Source organism: Xiphophorus couchianus, chromosome 12 (assembly GCF_001444195.1).
Source record: "Xiphophorus couchianus chromosome 12, X_couchianus-1.0, whole genome shotgun sequence".
Classification (NCBI taxonomy): domain Eukaryota; kingdom Metazoa; phylum Chordata; class Actinopteri; order Cyprinodontiformes; family Poeciliidae; genus Xiphophorus; species Xiphophorus couchianus.
In genome coordinates, this window is record NC_040239.1 from 16,586,687 (window position 1) to 16,606,427 (window position 19,741).

Sequence of the window (19,741 nt, forward strand, 5' to 3'; positions counted from 1 at the left end):
AACAAAAAAAACACAATTTCAGTATTGAAATAAAAGCATTTACATTAAAAACTATCACAGAAGTCCCAAATTACAGTTTTATGCAAGCCATTTATGAATGCATAAATAAACGATAGCAGCAGACAATTTAGCTATAATCACAGATCAAAATAGTGCCAGAAAAGATTTGAAGGTAAAGAATTTGTCGTTAGAGCAACATTATCAGTAACTTGTGTTTTTGATGGTGATCTTTTGAGTAGCGTTGATCTTGAAGTCGCCAACACCTGAAAAAATTAGGTATTTCAATTATTTAACTTCAAAGAATTTAACAGACTACAGTAGTTAATATTGCTGAATGTCACTGCAACAAGTGTGTGTGTGTCTTTACCCTCAGTGAGAGCCGTGCCATCAGAAGAAAGGTGCCAGTATCTGCGGTCGCTTTGTCTGGCCTGCTCTCCGTTTACAGCGCTTAAGAATGGTCCCCACTGACTGGATTCCTTCTGAAATCTGCCAAGCAGGATCAGGTTTTACTCACTTCAGCAGGTTTGACAGACAGTGACTTGCTGAGGCTCATTAAATCAACTTACGTGAAGCCAACATTCTTCCTCTCAAGCAGCTCCAGGGCTTCCAGCAGGGAGCTGCCCTTTGGCACGTCCACAGAGTATGCAGCTGCAGCTCCGCTAGCAGTCACCACCTCCATCATCACATTCACTTTGGTCTCACTTGGTAAAACCACAGCAGGGTCTACAGGCTCCAGCACCAGTGTGTCTGCAAAAAGAAAACAACATGTGAAATAAGAAATGATACCGATCAAAGTGACCAAAAAAAGCTGGAAGCAATTCTGCACACACCATCCTCATTGAGGCAGTCCAGAGTTTTTACCGACAGGTAGGTTTTCCTCTGGAGCGCCGGCAGAGTCTGAGAAATAGCCATGGGGTTGTGGTAGGTGTTGCTTCTGGCAGCTGTTCTCATGGCCTCCATTGAGGCAGAACAATCTCCAACCTCACTGCCCATTGCCAGTAAAGCCTTGAATGTCAGTAAACCAAGCACGAGTGATTTTTAAGGTTTGATGCAGAAACAAGGAAAGATGGTGAGGACAGAAAACAAATAACTTCTTACTTGAACTGCCAGACCCGTGCTGAACTCATTGCCAATATGACCGTCAGATCTACGAGAGGCCAGAAGCTTCTGCTTGATCTTGTTGAGAGTTAAATTCAGCTCCTCTGCATTGTGTGAATATGATCCAGAGTTCTTCACGCACTGAAGGGCCATGCCAGCCATAGCATAGGTATCTAGGAGGGACAAAAATGTTGAATTACAAAACAAACAGAGATTTAAAAAACACACCTGGTCTGCATGTTGTCAATATGTTATTACAATACCAGATTTTAAGATGTGAAAGTGCTAAACTGTTTCCATACATTTTGTTGCAATCATCTTATATATTTCAGCTGAAAAACAATTTTTTTTAGATTAAAAAAAGTGCAATAATCCAGTTGCATAGTCTGCAGAGTCTTAAACTAATAGTTTTTAATACAGTCTCCTTTGGTAGGACTCCATGAGCACGCCACATCTTGACTTGATAAGATTTGCCTAAACTGCCTTGCAAATGTTCTCTAGATCGGAACAGTTTATTATTTGAATAGTACATCGTCAATGCCGTTTTTAAATTACTAGTCACAGCTATTTTATTTTACAAATCAAAAACTGTGCAATTTAATCCACTTTACAGATCAAAGATTTTCAACAGCCCTTTAACTCACCAATGCTCTCGGTTTCTCCGTGTTTGAAGTGCTCATTGTCTGCTGCTTTGATGAGCTTGTGGCTGACATGGTTGCTGACCCTTATGCCACTCACACAGAGAGCAAGCACACCCAGGCTGTACTGGTAATAGTTGGTCAAAGGGCGGTGGCTGACTGCAAGACGAAAGAAAAAAAAAACCTAAATGACATAAATCTTTACTAAAGTTAGAAAAAAATTATGCTATTTTGGCATTATGGTGTCCTGCTGAGCTTGAATCAGTTAATAATTGCTCTATTCTTGGATCATGTTATGTCTTTAACTGTTTCATTTTCGCTGTTCAGCGTTTTCAGAAATAGTTTTCTTTCTGAGAGACAAATCACAGCAGTGAACTCTGACCTCATGCTGCAGGACAGTAAAACAAGTTTCTGCAAACGTTTTAGAAAAAAACTGAACCCGTGAAGGAAAATCTTACAGCCGATGTGCTCTTTCTCCTGCTCCATCTGCCTCTTCAGGTGTGTCAGCAGTGTCTCACTCTTGTCATCTGCAGTGAAGCTGATGGTGTTGAGGTCATAGCAGGAGGACTTCAGGGCAAGACTATACAGCGCCATGATGCCAGTCACAGCCTGGCCGTTTGAGAGTGAGCTGAAGACAAAGTTAGACAAAGTTAAAAACAACGAATGTTCATAATTTCACATAGAACGTCAATGTACTGTTACGAAACGTGGAAAAATACGTTTGAATGTCATCGTGAAGTTCATTTTTCAGTTTGTTGAGGTGATCTGTCTCCTTGGCTTGGTTGTGGTGATGAGACAGTCGAAGACCCAGGTGAACGCTGGGATTGGGAAGTCCTTCTGGACTTTCCAGAGAATGAACAAGATTCCTGTTGAGTGTCAGGAGCAGCTCAGAATTGGATCCTTCAGTATCTGAAACAAATTTTGCCAAAAAAAAACAACTTACAGGGATGTCTCTGTGTTGTTGCTGACATCAACAAAAACTTTTGGAGGATTGTGAAACCCCAAGAAGCTGCATCAGCAGCTAAGATTAAGAGCAAATTACAGAATGCCTCTACCCAGATAAACTCAATACAAGTTAAGAAATTGCATGAGGTAAAAATAAAAACACCTTTCTACTCTGCTGCTTGTGATCGTTTTTAAAAGGTTCAGCATTCTACAGATTTGTTTAGTTTTTGATGGAGATGCTTGCAGGTGGATCATTCAGTAAAATGGATGGCATGAACTTCCTCTAAAATATGGTTATGATGTTTTGATTTTTATCTTTCTATAGTAAAAGATAGACACCAAATAAATACACATACCCCAAAATCCAAATTATGAAACTGGGACTCAGCACACCCAGGCCCTCTTTCTTAATTGGCACTGACCTAGACGTCATTTTGTGGAGGTGGCCTCTGTTAGATTTACTGATAGACAATTTGGGGCATCATCTGCAGTAATGCAGGTGCTGCATCGATCTGTAAATGTGAATAAAGAGCTCAGCAAAAAAAGCAATGCTCTCCATACTGATTGGTCAATAATTTATCTTTGACATATGATCATGAGATAACTGTCATTGTTGAATGGATGAGATCCTAGGTGCAAGCAACTAAAATAAACTTCTCCTATACAACAGATTCAGGTAAGGAGCTCCATAAGCCATCAGAGGAGCTCAAAAAATAGGAGCCATTTAAGATGGTGTGGGGATCTGACCAAGATGCCTCATTTTAGACATTTTTAAAGGCGCATCCCAATGGGGAGAGACCCCAAGGCAGAGCAAGAACTTACCAGAGGGGCTAAAAGTCTCCTCTGGCCTGGGTACACCTTCAAGATCACCCAGTATGAACTGGATAGTGTTATGAGGAAAGATGTCTGGCCTACTATCTTCAACCTGCAGGCTGCTTGTTGTCTCAAAGAAGAAGACATCGAATGGATGGGCCTTAGCAATGACATTAGTCTCAAAAAGGTTACCATGCACATTGACTGTGCTTGTTCAACTAAGTAAAATAAGAAAAAAAATCTACAAAATTCTGCTTTTATTTTAATGCTAACCCCAACCCTAAGCTTAAAAAAAACATTCAAAATTACTATGATTTCTTCATATTATACTAGATAAATGATTTCTGAAACGTTTTTGTTTCTATTTTAATTTTAGGTTTTTATCCTTAAGTCTAAAGTGTTCAACGAGTTTCTGCCAACTGGGAGAGATCGACGAGTCAAAATTTCGAAGATTGCAAAATCTGAGAATTTCCAGACTTGGTTGCATCACAATTCAAGTAGTTTTAAAAAGTGTTTACTGTTTTCAAGATAGAAATATATATTTAAAAGTTACTTACCACACGGCTTGCTAGAGGCAAAAGCCAGCAGTCCGGTAATAATCACTAAAGCCAACATTCTGGCTGTCCAAAAAGAAAACAAAATAGAAAAATTAAATAACAACACAAACATTCACCTGACATTGAAGCATTTCACACTATTAGAACAGTACAATCTTCAAATATTAGCAAGATATAGGCACAACACTGCTGCTATCTAAAATAGTAAGACATTGTTATAGCAGTAATGTCGCAATGGTTTTGCTGTCAACTTTAACAAAGCTGTAAAGACTCAGTAGCTTATTACCTCCTGAGAATCCAATGCGAAGAATCAGAGCTGAGTGGGAGAAAAACAGAGAGACGAATGCTTATAACGCCTCGGTCTCACATGACCCATCATCTGAGATGACACAACTTCGAAAAAGTTCTTCTTCTTCTTCTTTTCCTTTTTTATGGCGGTTGGCAAGCAACTTTTAGATGTGCATTACCGCCATCTACTGGAATGGAGTGTGGATCGGGACGCTAACTATATACACCCCCCTCAAAACAAAACAAAACAAACAAAACAATAAAATAAATTTAAAAAATAAATAAATAAAAATAATAATAATAATAATAATAATAATAATAATAATAATAATCGAAAAAGTTGAAGAGTTCATCGTCTCTTTAAACAGCAATACAACAGGAAGTTGGAAAAGTATATGAAACATTTAGATGATTGTGATTGGTTAGAATTCGAGGCGCTTGTGAGGTTGAGCCAATCAAAGTTAGAGTAGGGAGGGCGCTATCAGCCTCACTTTGAAAACTTTGAAAAGCAGAACCTTTTAATAATGAAACAACAACTGGATATAGTTACTGGTTCTTCACGCACAGCTGTTTATTCTAACTTACTGATGTAACCGATTGTGTTGACGAAAAAGAATCTGTGTGGAGTGTGGCATAACTACGTTACCCATAATTCACCTGTGCCTCGTGCGTAGCTCACGCTCTTTCTAGAACCTTGACGAGTCTTCCAGCGTAAGTGTGTTTTTTTCATTCGACGTCAGGTTGACCCGTCCTACTTTCAAAGCCTTTCACACACACCACGCACAATAAGGCGTGTGGTCTATGAGCCATTTCTGCTTAGCCGAGGTTTAATTATTTTATCGGGTCATATCACCAGATGCTGTTATTGTCCGCTAATGACCGCATTAAACAGAGAAACCCCCAACGGTGCGGAGAGGAGCTAGCTAAACATCGACAGCAACAAACGGCGAGGGGGCAGGGCAGGTTCACAGGTCAGCGCTTTAACTTGTGTTTTTCTGAACTTGTGCAAAACTATTAGTCACCTCAATGAGAATTTTATTACCATGCATTATTTAGATAAATAACACCCCAACCAGATACAAGACATAAATTCCGTAGTGTCATGTTGGTGACAGTCACTACGTGCGTCCTGTACGTCGTAGAAAAATGCATTTTTTTTTCAAGCTGATCTAATTAGCATCAGTTCTGATCTTTCAGATTAACACTTCTTATAACCACCTGCCTCAAATCAACCCTTCCACTGGTTCTTCATGCACACCTTCGTCCCTCGGCCAGTGAGCTGGGGTGTCTACCAGCCATGTATTCATTTTCAGGCCCCACTACTCTGCCTGAATTTGAGTTGGGACCTCCGAGTACCTCTGACAGCCTTCAGAGAGAACTAAACTCAGACAGGTATGGTACTGATTGGTATGTTTTTGACTCAAGTTTAGTGCCGACACTTGACCAGGAATGCATACAGGAATGTTTTGTTTTTGACATATTTGTCTCTGATCCACAGCAGCTGGGAAACAAGACGCTTTCGTAAGCACAGGAGACTAGATGATGAGTAAGTGAGCAAAGTGTGGTGAATAATAATTGTAGCCCTACTATCAATTAATCTTATTTGAATTTTATGCGATAGATCAGCATAAAGTGGCACATATTTGTGAAGTGGAAGTTTTTAATGTTTTTAATTTAAAAGTAAAACTGGAAATTGTGATCTGCATTTGTTTTCAGTCCTCCTGACATCGTTTTTGTAGGATCAACTTTTGCTGAGATGCTTCCATTTTGCCAGCTTTACACATCTTGATACTAATAAGCTGATCTAAATCAAGTTGGCTAGAGAAAGTCTGATGAATTTGTAAAAGTTGCCACTTTGCATTTCGATCTGCATTTGGCTGGCTATGAGCTACTTTATTTTGCTCTGTCTTATAAAATTCATTTGAAAATACACAAATGTTGTGTTTTTAATCTGACAGAATGTGTAAATGTGTAAAACATTTCACGCTGCATGCAGGCTCCACACAGGCGTATTCTAACATATTTTCTGCTTTGTCAGGGGTTGCAGTGCCAAAAAGCGAAGGTTAATGCCTGAAACAGAAGTGGATATTTTGGTGAACACTTGTCCTACTCTGTCAGCACAGCAAGTCCCCCTTCCTCCTCCTCCACAGCCATGTTCAGCACATCAGAGCCTCACTTTGCTGCAGCCCTCTTCTGTCCAGCCCCGAGCTGAGATGGAGATCCCCTGCATGGAGATAGAAGCGGCTCACAGGAAACTGCAGGAGATTGAAGACAGGTATGGAGCAACTTTCTGCCTGCTTGTCCTCAAGTTGAGTCAGAAATATAAAACCACTAATGCTTGTGCATTCATGCATAATCCGCTGTCAGACCTTCAGACCAAAGTCCAAACTTTGGGTGATTTTTCACTTACTTTTACTACCACCTTGGTAATATACATATTTCCCATTGAGTCCTGCAGTTCACTCCATTTATTTCAAACAGAGGGGCTTTGTGTCACTAATCAGTTGTGGTAATTTTTCTGTTGGGTTCAGCACAGAAAAATTACAGTCACACTTGGTGTGACTGTATTTGTTCACTATGATGTTGATGTGTTGCAGAATAATCCTTGAAGATGACGATGAGGATCTTGATGTAGAGCCGGTCCCGAGGCGGCCGGTTCTGGTCATCTCAGACAGTTTGAAGGAGGGTCTGCAGCGCGGCATCAGTGACATTCTCCCCCAAACTGTGGCCCAGTCTGTGTACGTGCTCCATGCTCATTTCCATAATCCTTTAACTCCTGAAGTACCGAGCCCTCCACTGGGCTTTCATTCCTTAGAGTATCTGCACTACCGGAATGCCGTGGTCTCTTATGTTACTGGTTTTGAAGAGTAGCTCAGACAAAAGATCTTCGAGTCATATTTATTCTCCAGGGAAACATGGATTACTACATAAAAGCTCATAGTGTTTCTGATCATTTTAAAACAGTTAAAATAGCTAATAGGTATTGCTAGGAGTGTTTTTATGTATTTTTTAAAATACTCTGCTAGCATTTATTTTGTGATTTCCGGCCCCCGTTCAGTAATTCATGTGTTATGCTGTTGCAAACTACAAACCCTGAGATGCAGGAAGCAACAAATCATCATAAGTTCAGCTTATCAGAATTACTTTAAACTTTCCCACATACCTTTAAAATACCTCCAAAAGAATTTTGCTCCTAAAATCAGAACATTTTGTTATGCTAGCCTGCCTGCTCCTTTATCACTGGAAAATGTAATATAAATTGGGTTTTACATTAACCTAAGAATGTTATGGCTATAAAGCAATGATATTGTTAATCATTATAAATTGTTAAAGTGGAATTTTACCAGATGTTAATTATGTTAAATCTTAGTTATTATGTTTTATTATGTGGTCATAAAAAGGAAGTAGATCTAATTTACTGAAACTTAAAGAAACACTGATTTCTTTTTTTCCCCCTACATTTACACAAATTAAAAACAAATTTAGTTTTGGTGTAGGAGTCCAGAAAGGTCCAGCAAACTAGCTGCATTTCTAGAATTTTCTGAGATCTTCATAAAAGCATTTTTGGAGTTTAATAAACTTACGTTTGACTATAACAATTATCTATTTAATGTCCATCTGCTGTGACTTTTTTTCCCTTCACTCTCTCCTTCCTCTTGACCCCAGGAGTCCTTCAGGCATGGAGCTGGTCCTGTGGCGTCCTCCAGAAGATCCCTTCTGCCAGAGGCTGAAGGACTCGCTACAGAAGCAGCGGAAACAGCAGACGGTCGGCCGGCAGCACCCAACTCCATGTTCGTCTCCCAGCCCGCCCCTCAGCCCCTCCTGTCCACCTGCAGAGACATGCGCACCCATGTACAGCTTCCCTGTGCTCCACCACTCAGGGGAGGAGGACATGGAAATTTAACCTCGAAGCCAAAGTGAAAGACTGGACAAGCGTCACAGAATAAGCTGATCGGTTGTGTTGTGATCTCCTGTTGATCTTGAGCTCGTTTGTGCGTCATTTATTTACCACACATTGTTTTTGTGGACAGATATGTGAGGATTAACTTTAACAGTGTTATTGATGTAAACCTTGAAGGCCTGTAAACTTGCCGCCTTACTAACATTCACTCATAAGTTAGAGGCATTTTGTTCATATGAGTGACCAGCAGCACACTGATGTAATGTAAATATGACTTATGTTACTGTTGACCATAAGTGTGCAATGCCTGGCTCTTCTCTGCAAACTTTAGGGAGTCCCTACAGAACACTAAAAGCCTGACTTCCTGTTTACCGTTATATTGTGGTGGAGGAGTAATCCTCCTCTGTCGCAGAAATGCTCTTTGAACTTTGACTTTAAGAACTCAGTTGTTTTGTGATAGAGGAGTAATCTTTCTCTGGTTCAGATATTTGCCACATCTGTGACCTTTGATTACTTTGTAAGGAATTCTGCAAAGGCATTTTTTTATGACTTGCGTAAACTTTGCATTTGTACATTGCCATGAAGCATTGTTACTTCTTTTGTTTTATAATAAAACATGGTTCATGAAGAGGTTTTTAAAAACATTTCTCTACAGTTTTCTTAAAATAGCCTAAAAATGTTAAATACATTTTAGAGATAAGCAACAAACTCAGATGAGCTAGCAACAATAAGCAGCTAAAAATTAGATTAATACATTTTCCAAATGGGCTATAAATTGTTACATTTCTGGAGATCTTAGTCTGGAAAGTCTCTGACACATGAACAGTTCATCTTGCTTAAACTCCTCAGAACGGAGGAGTGGCTGTACAGTTAAAGCTGACATGATTAATATGTACTGGTAGAAAGGCGTCGTTTTTGTTTCCTGAACATTTCCATAAGTCATGATGTCATCATTTTCCTCCAGTAACAAGGGTTTCCTCACACATGAGTTTTATTAGGTTATTTAACAAAAGTGGCATGATTTAATTTACAGTTCACAACTCATTCACAGTTCACTGTCGACAGGCCATGGAAGATCCCTTTTTCTCAGCACAGATGAATGCTGCCTTATGTCACAGTGACCTGCCTTTTATTCTTGTATCACATGCAGATGTATCAGTGAGTGAGTCATAATGGCTGCCACTGATTGGCTTTAAAATACATTCAACATCATTTCAGTTGTGTGGTTTTGGAGTCATACAACAAAGAATGCTTTTACAAGGAATTAACTCAGTGGGACCTGAATATTAAGCCACATTTTTAAAGTTTTTAATTATAAAAAATTGGCACAGCATGTCTCCTTTTCCTTCCTCTTCTCAATTTTGCTCTAATTTGTTTTAGTATATTATAAAATATGAATGGGCCAGATTTATTAGTGCTTTTCTGGACTATTTACAGCTCCAAGCACTTTACACCAGTCTCTTAAAAACCATTCAAACTCACATCAGTACAGATCTTGGGGTTTAGTGTCTTGCCCAAGGGCATATCATCATGTGGCAGGAGAAAGCTGGAATCAAACCCTCAACTTATGAAGTCCAAGACATCTACTTTACCCACCTTTGCCCACAGGAGAGTTGTGGTTGCAAAGGAAGACGATACAAAAAACTCCAAGGGGTGTAAATACTTTTGCATGCCACTGCACAGCCTGTAATTATACTTAGCAGTGAAATATCCTCAAAAATCTCCTTTGGGTAATTCCCCTCTCACTGTTGTCAGAAAGGATCCTGATACATCAAAGCTAAGTGTGTCTGGGAAAGCCTGATTTTCTACCTGGAGCTGCTTCACTCTGCTCTGCAGGGAGCAAAGGAGCTGAAACAAAGAGACGTCTGAGGGGACGTGTGCAGCAGCAGCGCCGACCGCTGCATGATGCAAGTGGGAGCAAACAGCCTCCTGAGATTCCTGATGGAAGAAAGGAGAGAACAGGAACGGTGCTAGCGTGTTTATTGAAGGAATAGGTGTGAAAGAGCCGAATGCTAACACGTCGTCTACCTTTGCGCCAGACATGGTGCTTCTGTCAGGACTTGTTTCTTTCATCTTTGATGCAGTTCTGTAAAACAATCATGGAGACTCTTTAAAAGCTGCCACAATGAGTAAAAAAACACAGCACCAGTAGGAACTTACATGTTTAAGTCTACAGGTAACGTCTACTGTGCAGTTTTAGATTGAAACAATGCTTTTTACATTAGCTGGTTAGTTACTGTGTTATTTGTTACCTGCACCTCATCAGCGTTGTCTTGCACCTGTGGGATGAAAAACGTTTGAAAAGTGTTTTCATGGGTGGACAGCCATGACTGAAATGAAACATGCACGGGACATGTTGTAAGGATGATTTTGCGTCACCTCTCCAGATCAGCCATCAGCTGCTCGGTAAAGCTGCCTGCGAGGCGAGCCGCAGTCTGCTGCTTCCACTGAGCCGTGTTGCTCTGAAGCTGCCTCAGCTCCTGCTCCTGGGCCTTCAGCTGCCTGCAGAGAGACGCTGCCGCCCCTCCCTCAGGCCCAGAAACACGTTTCAGACTGCAGAACTCCTCAATGTGCTCCTCAATACAAGTTAGAATAAAACAGAATTTCAGCAACTGTGTAAAACTATTTGTGTATGCTTAAACAAATGCGTTTGTATTCAGTTTGCACCTGAATAAGACGTGCCTTTAAAGCTTGATCTTTCTCTTGCCTGTGGAGGTTTAGTTCTTGCTGCCGAAAGGAATATTAAAACATAGAGATGCACTTATAGCCAGTGCCCCAAAGACATGTTCATCACTCTTGTCCTCTTTCAACATTTTATCATGTTCCAAAGCAAAGATTTTATAGTATCTTAGGAGGGTTTAAAAACATCAATCAACACAAACAGTGCATAATTAAGAAGCAAATTGAAAAATGATACTTTGTATTAATATCTGAGATGAAAACGGTCTGAAAAGTGTGGCATGCATTTGTTTTCAGAGAGTTCTTAATATAAGTCTAGTTGGGGAGACAGCGTCATGTGGTAGACGATGCAAAATGTTATGAATGACTAGAAAAACACCCGACTTCATCCTGAACACACCATCACCATCCTGAAACAGTGTTGGCAGCATCATACTGTGGGGATGCTTTTCATCAGTAGAAACATGGAAACTTCTCAGAGTTGATGGGGACATGGATGGATGGAGATGAATACAGAGCAAACCTGGAAGAAAAGTTCTTAAAGGCAGCAAGACTTTAGTAAAATGTGTTTTCACCAACACTCTCCATCCATCCTGTCTGAACGAGATTTAACTATTTGTCGAAGAAAAATATATTTGAAGTCCATGTATCTCTTTTTCCATTTCACACCTTAGTACAACTTTGTGATGAACTGTCACTTAAACACCCAACAAAACACATTAATGTTTGTGCAGCACAACTTAATATGAGGCTGTTGAAGTGTGAATAATTTTGCCATGAAGATTCGAAATCCTCTGCTCCTACCATCACTACCTGAGCTTCTTCCAGCTCTCTGTAGAGCTGCAGCTCCCTCATCAGGTTGTCTCGCTCCACTTGCAGAGAGTCTCGTTCCTCCTGCAAACCCGTCAGCTGCAGCTCCTTCTGCGCCAACATTTCGCCCAGTGCTCCCACCTTGATCCTACATTCTCCCAGTTCGTGCTGGAGCTCGCTGACTCGAACATTGGGGGGCTAAAAGTGAGAAGAAGAAGAAAAGCAGAAATAACATGTAACCTTTCACCCAAAACCGTTCAACATCTAAAGTAAAATAGAAAACATTACAAACTGGTGAAATATTTATATTAAATGATATCAGAATGCTGCATTAATATGAACTGGAAAATCAAAACAATGTATTTTTCAACTCCTCAAATAGCACCACATTTTGGACAGAGATTATTGCAGTGGCTCAGATACACTTCTAAAAAAAAACTGCACTGCTTTTTACTGCACCGATGACAAAGAACAAATCTTTATTTGCATCAAATGAAAATTTGATATTAAAGCAAAACCAAACTATAAGTGATTCGATTTCTGAATAAAACATTTGATTTTATTCAAAGGTTGCAGGCGCTAACAAATCCTTTCAATGTTGTTTTATTCATATTTTGTACGAGATTTGACTTTGAAAGTGAAAGAAGAGAGTGTCACCTCCTCAGACTGATGCCTTTTCTCCAGCTGTTTCTGCTGACATGCACATCTGTTCAGCGGTGAGCTCCCTGCCTCTGTGGCCCTGTGCAGCTCCTCATGAAGCTCCTCCAGCTGCTGCTCCAGGAAGTCATTAATGAGTTACAAATATTTTGAAACACATTCGCAGAAAGACAAATATGTTTTTGCTCCTAATTTTGTCAAATCCAAGACAAAATTATTCACTTTGAAAAACCGAAAAACAAAAATAGCAGCATTCCTATGATAATTTATTTTTTGTTCTCAATTGTGATCTGATCCACTGCAGTGATGTTTGAATATGATTATGTTTGAGAAACGATGCAAGAACAGAAGAAATCAAATTAGTCATTTAAAACCAAAAACAGGATTTATTGCTGAACTACCTTCTTCCAGCAGAACACAGTTTTCAGATGTGACTCTGTCTGCCTCTGGAACTGCTGTAGCTGGTACCTAAACACACACACACGCACGCATGTGAACCCCGTTTCACTACCTGAGTAACCAAAACACAAGCATGTTGGTGAAGATTTAACTTTGTGGCAAACAGATTATTTCTCTGACCTGCTGTTTCTCAGAACAAACTCCAAAGATCTTTTCTCCTTCTGCATCCAAGTGGTATCTGCAGACAGTTGTTCTAGCTGCCGAACAGTTTCCTGCGTCATAAGCAATAAACCGAGGCCTCAAACTACAGTTTTAATCTTATGTCCTTTTCTTAAACAAGGCCACATACCTTCTTTTTCTGTCGGAGTTCAGAGAGACAAAGCTCAACTTCTTTCAGCTGAATCCACTTTGATCCGAGTTTCTTCTCCTCGTTCTCACATTTCTAAGCAAAAAGCAAAACATTGCTGCAGACACACAGGATGATTTTGGATAAATATTATAAAGAGTGAGCTCTATTCTTACACGTCGGCGGTCAAAGACTTCCTCTTTCATGTTGATGCAGTCTGACAGCTGCCTCTCTGATGTCCTCACTGGAGTGGATGTCCTGATGAGGTCTTTAATGTCTTCACTGCTGTCTTTATTTTCACTTAAAAAATAAATACAAATGTGAGAAACTGAAACACACACACATATACACACACACACAACAAGGGAGTCACAAAACCCTTAAAATGTTGAAAATCACAAAATGCAGAATTTTTTAAAAATCTTCTAGATACCTGTTGGCTTTTCTGTTGTTCTGCTGACTGTTGGAGGATGCAGAAAGACTTTTCATCTGTTCATGTGCATCAGAGAATCTCCTCGCTTTGTGATTACAAAACAAACAACTTGTTTATTGTTTAATAAAATGTAGTCTTTTTTTTTTTTGATTTACCTGCTGTATACTGAGTTTCTCTCTCTTCCTCTCCAGCTGAGTCACTGTCACCATGGTCAGCACAGATGTCATTCAAATCACCAACATCCTCCATGAAGGAGCAACACCCTTGTGAGGGAGTGAAAAAGGTTACAAACATGCTTATGGAGTGTTAAATATATGTTTTTTAAAACATGTTTTGTATTCGTTTTAATCTTTATTTAAAGTTTTGCATCCAGCACTTTTTTCATCCTTTACGTTTCCTCTTCGGCTCCTGCTGCGCCTACCTGTCCTCCTGACCTGCTGCCTGACGTCCAGATCAAGATCGCCGTCCGTCGACATGTTGCCAAAGCTCCATCTTGCAACTCCTGGAACAGAAACAAAACACATGCTGCTTGAGGTCAACTGGCATCCTGACGAACAGGATTCAAACATTTTAGTCGCAGACCTGCATTTTTCCAAATTCAAATTTGACTTGTTCAGATTGCACATGAACAAGGGACCTACTGGAATTTCTTCTTGCCAGAAAATAAAAGCTAGAAAAAAAATCCCAAATGAGCGCAATGAATGTAATTAGAAACAAAATGTTAGCAGTAGCTTCAGAACAAAGGAGCTGAAGAAAATGAGATCACAGAGACCACGAGGTAACAAAGTGAGAAACTGCTGAGGCTGTAACTCTGATTAGTGTTTGTGGAGGAAACGAAGCGAGCCAAAGTAAACCGAGTCAACGCCATCACCAAGTAAATTTTTTACAGCCAAGACCTTTAGAGGCTTTAAGCCTTACAAGCTGATCAGTAATATAATCCTCTTTGTTTTTCCTTCCACAGCCTTTAGAGGTTTCAAAAGGAGATGCAAAAACAGAAATGGTAGAACAAGGGTTGTTGAAGGCAACAAGAAATCTTTGTTTTAAATGTAGCTGCTTATGTTACAATAGAGGCTTTAACAGATAACCAATGAAAACCAAAAATAAAGCCTGATTTAAAGAGAGAACAGACTGAAAGAGGATGGAGTCTTGACACAGACATAATTGAAAAGGCGAGAAGCTAAACCCATTTAAAATTCTTTTCTCTGACTTATTTTTATTCCAGAGATCAAAGATAGAAAGCAAAGAAGATTATCCATTATTTTTTTATTTTCCAGCAAAGCTGTGATGTTTCTGCATAAAGAGTCTGAACAAAATCTGCCCACAAACAAATGCTAACAATTTATTCTAATATCTTCTGTTATTTTGGTAGAAATTTTCCTTGTCTAGGCTCACACCGTCTCAAACGCTCTCCTTGTGTTGAGACAGATACGGTAGAAAGAGAGAACACCCTCTGTCATGTCTGGCGTTTTAACCAATAAATAATCCTTTTACAGATTTTACTGTTTTGTTTTTTTCTCTGGATGTTGCCAGTTTTGATCACTTTCATGAGTGTCACTGTCAGGGATTTCTGTCCGCTCTGTCTTGTTCTCGCTGTCTAATTGATCCGTATTTCCAAATGGAGAGAGGTCTGTCGTCTCTTCTTTGATGCTTCTTCCACATTCCTCAGAGCAAATACTCTCTGAAAGAGGATGTGACTCTCCAAGAAGCCTCTAAAAGCCTCCAGACAACCTGATCTCACCAAAATTGACTTTCCTCTTTGCCCCTGAGGATTACATCCAGACTTCTTCTGATTTCCTTGTTATTAACAGAATTATCCCAGAAGGTCAGTGTATTTTTTGGGGGAGAGAAGAAAACATTGCAACTACAAACTTCAATGTCATTCATTTACATTATGAGAGGAAGAACTAAAATTAGTACATTATTGTGGAGTTGATGCAAAAATTATGTGCATTTTTTTTTCTTTTTTCAGAAATAAAAGCTGGAGCTTCTTTGATATACAAAAATGGTAAAGTTAGTGTAGAGGTGCAAAACTGGTGGAGACGTATACCAAGACTTGAAGTAGAAATACAGCAAAAATGGGTTCTGCAAACTCAGGGTGAGTTGAGTTTGTTTTAAATAAATTAAAGTAAATAAATAAATAAATATTGACACTTTGTGTACATCCTCATAATGTTGCTTAACCATTTGCTTCAACACCTAGTAATTAATTTCTCCACGCATATGTGCTTGCAATGAGACAAAAAGGGAAACGTTTTGAAAAAATGTTTTTTCTAATGAAAATATCACCAGTGATTTTCTTTATCACTGGAAAATGCAATGAAATGCAGGTTTTATTAGTTTGAGTTTTGCTACAGACACACAGAGGAGCTTAGAAAAACCAAACATCTGTTGTCACTTGTGTGGAAAGAAAAATGTCACTTATTTTCTGGTGAATATATGGCATACATTACCGTTTTTGCCATTTTTTGATGTAGGAACCACATTGCTTTTTGGTTTTGGAGAGATAATCTGCAAAAAAGCAAGGATATTTGCTGAAATAACTTTTAGTTAAAATATTATGGGGGAAAATGACTGATGGACCAAACATAGCATTAGCAGACCTGCAGCTGATCAAGTTGTTGGTCTATAGCGTCTAGGATGAGGTCACAGTGATCAGGTCTGGGAGTCAGATGATCCAGCCTGAGATTGCTGTCTTTTTGATCTGCATCTAAGAGACGAAACTGCAGGTAAACATTGTGCAAATGTGCAACAGAGCGAGCAATAAAGAATGCTTTAAAACTTCTGACCGGAGCAAAGAAGTTTGCTGATCTCTTTTGTCTCTCTGCCCTCTTCGTAATGGCCAGCCATGCCCTAAATCTGCAGAGAAACAGTCAGCTGTTTTTCCTCATACCAAATAGATTTCCCCAGTATGAACCAGTGTTTCAGGCCGATCGGCAGCCATGATTCATGTGAGAGTGAGGAATGTTGTTGCCCAGTTGACAAGGAAACCTGGTCAGCTTGTTGGGAAGCTCTTTCACCAAGGAGACAGCAGACTGCCTCAGTTTCTCCCTCACCGCAAAATGAGCATTAAAGACAGTGGGCGTACTGTTTTATATAAATGCCTTAATATGAGATTTTGCATTGACTTGAAAACCTCTGTAGCATCATGCTTAAAACACAGTAAAACAAAAACAAACTCAAACTTGTGTTTTTTTAATCTACAGACAAATTTAATTTGGTGCCAACAAACTTATTAAACACTTATTAGCTCCCCTGGATGCTGTTGGAAATTATTTAATAGCAAAATCCGACTGGTAAATGTCAGAGCTAAGAAAGAAAGAAAGAAAGGAAGGAAGGGAGAAAGAAGAAAGTAAGAAAGAAAAAGCAAGCAAGAGAGAACTTACTATTTGTTGCCTTGTCGCTTACCTTTAAGCAGACAAAGTGAGTAAAGTTGCTCCAGATCCTGACTCCTGCAGTGGCTAAAGAAAACCTGCTGCTCCTGAGGGGAATCTGGGAAAACTAGTTGCTATGGAAACACTTAAACAGCTCCCACTTGCACATGTGCAGTCAGAGCTGAAAGACAAAGGGGCACTAACATTAGTATCAGAGTTTCTGACTAGAATCCTCAGAGGAAACTGAGGACATTTATTGGACTTTTAGGGACTTTCTGCTGTACATTTGATCCCCGCAAAAAATATGATGTGAAACATGTTTGCCTGAATGGGGTAAAAAGCATAGAATACATGTCATTGTCCACACGTTCTTCTGAATCAGAAAGCAGTCACCAAGTCAATTATTAAGAAAAATGTGTCCAAAAAGTATTGAAAATGAGACTGAATTTAAATTTCTCCTTCGTCCCTTTTCAGAGTCCACAGTGGGAAAACGGCTCACATGTACATTGAATTTTGGAAGGTAACTCAACTATTTCGCTGTTATAAGCTGCTGAAAGTTTGATGCGTCAGACTTTTAATTTCTCCTGGCAGCGTTCCTCATGCCTCCAGTTCACTAATATTCTTTCGGTTTCTGTGCTGTCATTGCCGTTTTAAATCTTAGCAGAGACGTCTAACAAAATTTATGTCTGGTCACTATGATGACTGCTCTAGTACAAAGGCTCTCACTCCTGCAACCGACTTCTTTAAGATATTCAGCCACCAAGTCGGAGCTGATATCAGCTTCCTGGCCAGGAGAGGGCAGACTGGACTCGTTTTTGTGTTTTAATTGGACACATCGAAAAGGTGGTCCTCAGAAGTTATGATGCCCCCCAATAATGCCTGATTTTTTAACATTCTTTCTTTTTATGTCTGACAAAAACTTGGGACAAATTTCAATGGAGTTGGAAAATATATAAAAACGATTTTTAATTCAATTTATTGATACTTTTATAATTATTTATTTGAATACTTATACTTAATTGTCATAATATATTATCTTAGTATTCCTTTAATTGTTTTAAACTATTATAATGTATTGAGTTTTGCTCGAGGACAAAGGATTTTAAAGACACCATCCACCTACTACAATGTTTAAAATAAAAAATATTCAGCAAACACCAAGAAAACATACATTGTTGTGCTCACATGGCCCATGTTAGTTTAGCCAGATATTTGAAAAAATTATATTTTGTGTATATTTTATTCAAATTTTGGGCTTTATCCATAGGACCTGTTTTGTCCCTCTTCTCAAGAATCACTGACTAATTTTACACTTAAGGAAAATTGCATTTGCATTTGCTGTTGGACTTTTTTTACTGTCAAAATTCTGTGGAAACAACTCAAAGGTAAGAGGCATTTATGTGTGGCGATGCTTTCAGTCAAAAAAAGGCAAAATGGATCTCCAGCTGTCATCCTTTTATTCTGCCACAGATCTGAGCAGCATCTAGTGAGGAGGAACCATCTTCATCTCTCGTGAATTATTATGTTCATTATGGAAACACGCAGCATGAAGATACCAACATGAGAATAATGGCACCCTTGAGAAGAAAGAGACAAAGAATGAGTTAATGAAAAACTTTGAAAGTTTTTTATTAACTCATTACGTTAACTCAACTTTGAACTCATCTGAGTAAAGAAGATGCTTTCAAGGCAAACAGCTGCTCAATTTGAAGCATCAACAACTTTGACAGACTTACAGTCATATTCAATAAATTAGAATATATGTCCCTATTAATCTCTTTTGTCCAGATTGTAAGTACCTTTACAAGCAGGTATTAAAGACACTTTTCATTAAGCTAACATGTTTGTATTCTTTTTTCTTACTGATCTGATGTATTATTCTAATTTTAAATGTCATGTAAGAGAAAAATTACCATAATTATCAGAAATAAAGGCTGGAAACCATCCATCTGTGTGTAATAAATCTGTATAATGAGATTCACTTACTGATAAAGCTTATAAATAAATTGATTTTTTATTCTAATTGAATGGATCTGAACATTCACTGTGCTGTTTCTGCAGGTGCCAAGTACGATGAAGGCCACTTCACCATCAGCCACGGAAGTTGTGATATTCTGAAACATACTGATCCAAATAATCCCAAGCTCAACATGACTATTAAAATGTATAGTAACTCAAACATCACATGAAGTCATTTTCTATTGCACCTCTTGTGCAACATTGCAGTTGCTCAGTGGGGATGCCTGGACAGCCAGGTGCATCCTGGGATTACTTGGGTCACATGTCCCTCTATAGATGATCTGTTCAGCTCACTTTTCTTTTGTTCAGAGAGTGAATCTCAGAATCAAAACACCTCAAAACTTGTCTGTTTCTCTCATGCCTGCATTCATCCACTGCTGGTTTTAGAATTACTTCATATTTTGGATTAACTCATCTAAATACTCACTACTCTTCATTTTATGGTTCTGAGAGAGCCAAGACAATTTGGGGGATAAACTCTGCAGGGGGTCCGGCCGCCTCCTCAGTCGGGTCAAATACCTGCATGTCATTTTGGGTTTATCCCGGGCTTCTGTTCCTGCTGTTGGCAGGCTGATTAGAAGAGGTCTGATTGTGTATTTCCATGCAGCACCAGGTTTTATTGTGATCCCATGGTGGAGTCCCGGGCAACCACTGTGGTCAGTCGGATCCAAAAGCTGCTGACGGGTCATCATCCTGATGCCATGGCCTCATCTGAGCCTCTTTCTGCCTCTGGGTGGGAGGGCTGGTGGAGGTGGGGGGGGGTTGAAACTCAGCTGGGTGTCACCTT

The 19,741-nt window shown here is 39.4% G+C and overlaps 3 protein-coding genes across 7 annotated transcripts; 1 reads left to right on the plus strand and 2 right to left on the minus strand.

Moving 5' to 3' along the window:
• Positions 1–63: 63 nt before the first annotated feature.
• tcn2 (transcobalamin II) lies at positions 64–4,457 on the minus strand. Its single transcript, XM_028034037.1, has 10 exons — positions 4,338–4,457; positions 4,052–4,114; positions 2,456–2,645; positions 2,195–2,364; positions 1,743–1,895; positions 1,099–1,271; positions 831–1,005; positions 567–747; positions 368–486; positions 64–263 (listed from the first exon to the last, which is right to left on the minus strand). The coding sequence occupies exons 2-10, from the start codon at positions 4,107–4,109 to the stop codon at positions 202–204; spliced, it is 1,281 nt and encodes a 426-aa protein (XP_027889838.1). The 5' UTR covers positions 4,110–4,114; positions 4,338–4,457; the 3' UTR covers positions 64–201.
• A 582-nt stretch (positions 4,458–5,039) lies between these two features.
• On the plus strand, positions 5,040–8,870 carry ccdc117 (coiled-coil domain containing 117). 3 transcript variants are annotated; one of them, XM_028034042.1, is made up of 6 exons: positions 5,040–5,310; positions 5,537–5,731; positions 5,841–5,885; positions 6,378–6,614; positions 6,937–7,077; positions 8,006–8,870. In XM_028034042.1, exons 2-6 carry the CDS (start codon positions 5,637–5,639, stop codon positions 8,241–8,243), a joined length of 756 nt encoding a protein of 251 aa, XP_027889843.1. In that variant the 5' UTR covers positions 5,040–5,310; positions 5,537–5,636; the 3' UTR covers positions 8,244–8,870. The 3 variants fall into 3 exon arrangements, with proteins under 3 accessions (XP_027889843.1, XP_027889841.1, XP_027889842.1); XM_028034040.1 differs by having other exon boundaries at positions 5,042–5,310; positions 5,838–5,885; XM_028034041.1 differs by having other exon boundaries at positions 5,042–5,310; positions 5,567–5,731; positions 5,838–5,885.
• Positions 8,871–9,207: 337 nt separating this feature from the next.
• On the minus strand, positions 9,208–17,692 carry LOC114154089 (cingulin-like protein 1). 3 transcript variants are annotated; one of them, XM_028032867.1, is made up of 18 exons: positions 16,948–17,692; positions 16,351–16,420; positions 16,165–16,271; positions 16,015–16,072; positions 13,986–14,066; positions 13,720–13,827; positions 13,565–13,649; positions 13,308–13,431; positions 13,135–13,227; positions 12,966–13,057; positions 12,788–12,854; positions 12,387–12,500; positions 11,724–11,927; positions 10,908–10,967; positions 10,620–10,816; positions 10,493–10,519; positions 10,269–10,326; positions 9,208–10,178 (listed from the first exon to the last, which is right to left on the minus strand). In XM_028032867.1, the coding sequence occupies exons 2-18, from the start codon at positions 16,409–16,411 to the stop codon at positions 9,954–9,956; spliced, it is 1,761 nt and encodes a 586-aa protein (XP_027888668.1). In that variant the 5' UTR covers positions 16,412–16,420; positions 16,948–17,692; the 3' UTR covers positions 9,208–9,953. The 3 variants fall into 3 exon arrangements, with proteins under 3 accessions (XP_027888668.1, XP_027888667.1, XP_027888669.1); XM_028032866.1 differs by having other exon boundaries at positions 16,970–17,691; XM_028032868.1 differs by having other exon boundaries at positions 11,733–11,927; positions 16,970–17,690.
• Positions 17,693–19,741: the final 2,049 nt, after the last annotated feature.

Excerpts from the sequence above, each read along its gene's own strand:
- LOC114154089 (XM_028032867.1), bottom strand. The coding sequence starts at position 16,411 with ATGGCTGGCCATTACGAAGAGGGCAGAGAGACAAAAGAGATCAGCAAA. Across the intron at positions 16,073-16,164 it reads AACAACTTGATCAGCTGCAG|ATTATCTCTCCAAAACCAAA; the intron begins GTCTGCTAATGC and ends GCTTTTTTGCAG. Across the intron at positions 10,179-10,268 it reads GCACCATGTCTGGCGCAAAG|GAATCTCAGGAGGCTGTTTG; the intron begins GTAGACGACGTG and ends TTCTTCCATCAG.
- ccdc117 (XM_028034040.1), top strand. The coding sequence starts at position 5,637 with ATGTATTCATTTTCAGGCCCCACTACTCTGCCTGAATTTGAGTTGGGA. Across the intron at positions 5,732-5,837 it reads AGAGAACTAAACTCAGACAG|CAGCTGGGAAACAAGACGCT; the intron begins GTATGGTACTGA and ends TCTGATCCACAG. Across the intron at positions 6,615-6,936 it reads CTGCAGGAGATTGAAGACAG|AATAATCCTTGAAGATGACG; the intron begins GTATGGAGCAAC and ends GATGTGTTGCAG.
- tcn2 (XM_028034037.1), bottom strand. The coding sequence starts at position 4,109 with ATGTTGGCTTTAGTGATTATTACCGGACTGCTGGCTTTTGCCTCTAGC. Across the intron at positions 2,646-4,051 it reads TGCCTCTAGCAAGCCGTGTG|ATACTGAAGGATCCAATTCT; the intron begins GTAAGTAACTTT and ends AATTTGTTTCAG. Across the intron at positions 1,006-1,098 it reads GCACGGGTCTGGCAGTTCAA|GCTTTACTGGCAATGGGCAG; the intron begins GTAAGAAGTTAT and ends CTGACATTCAAG.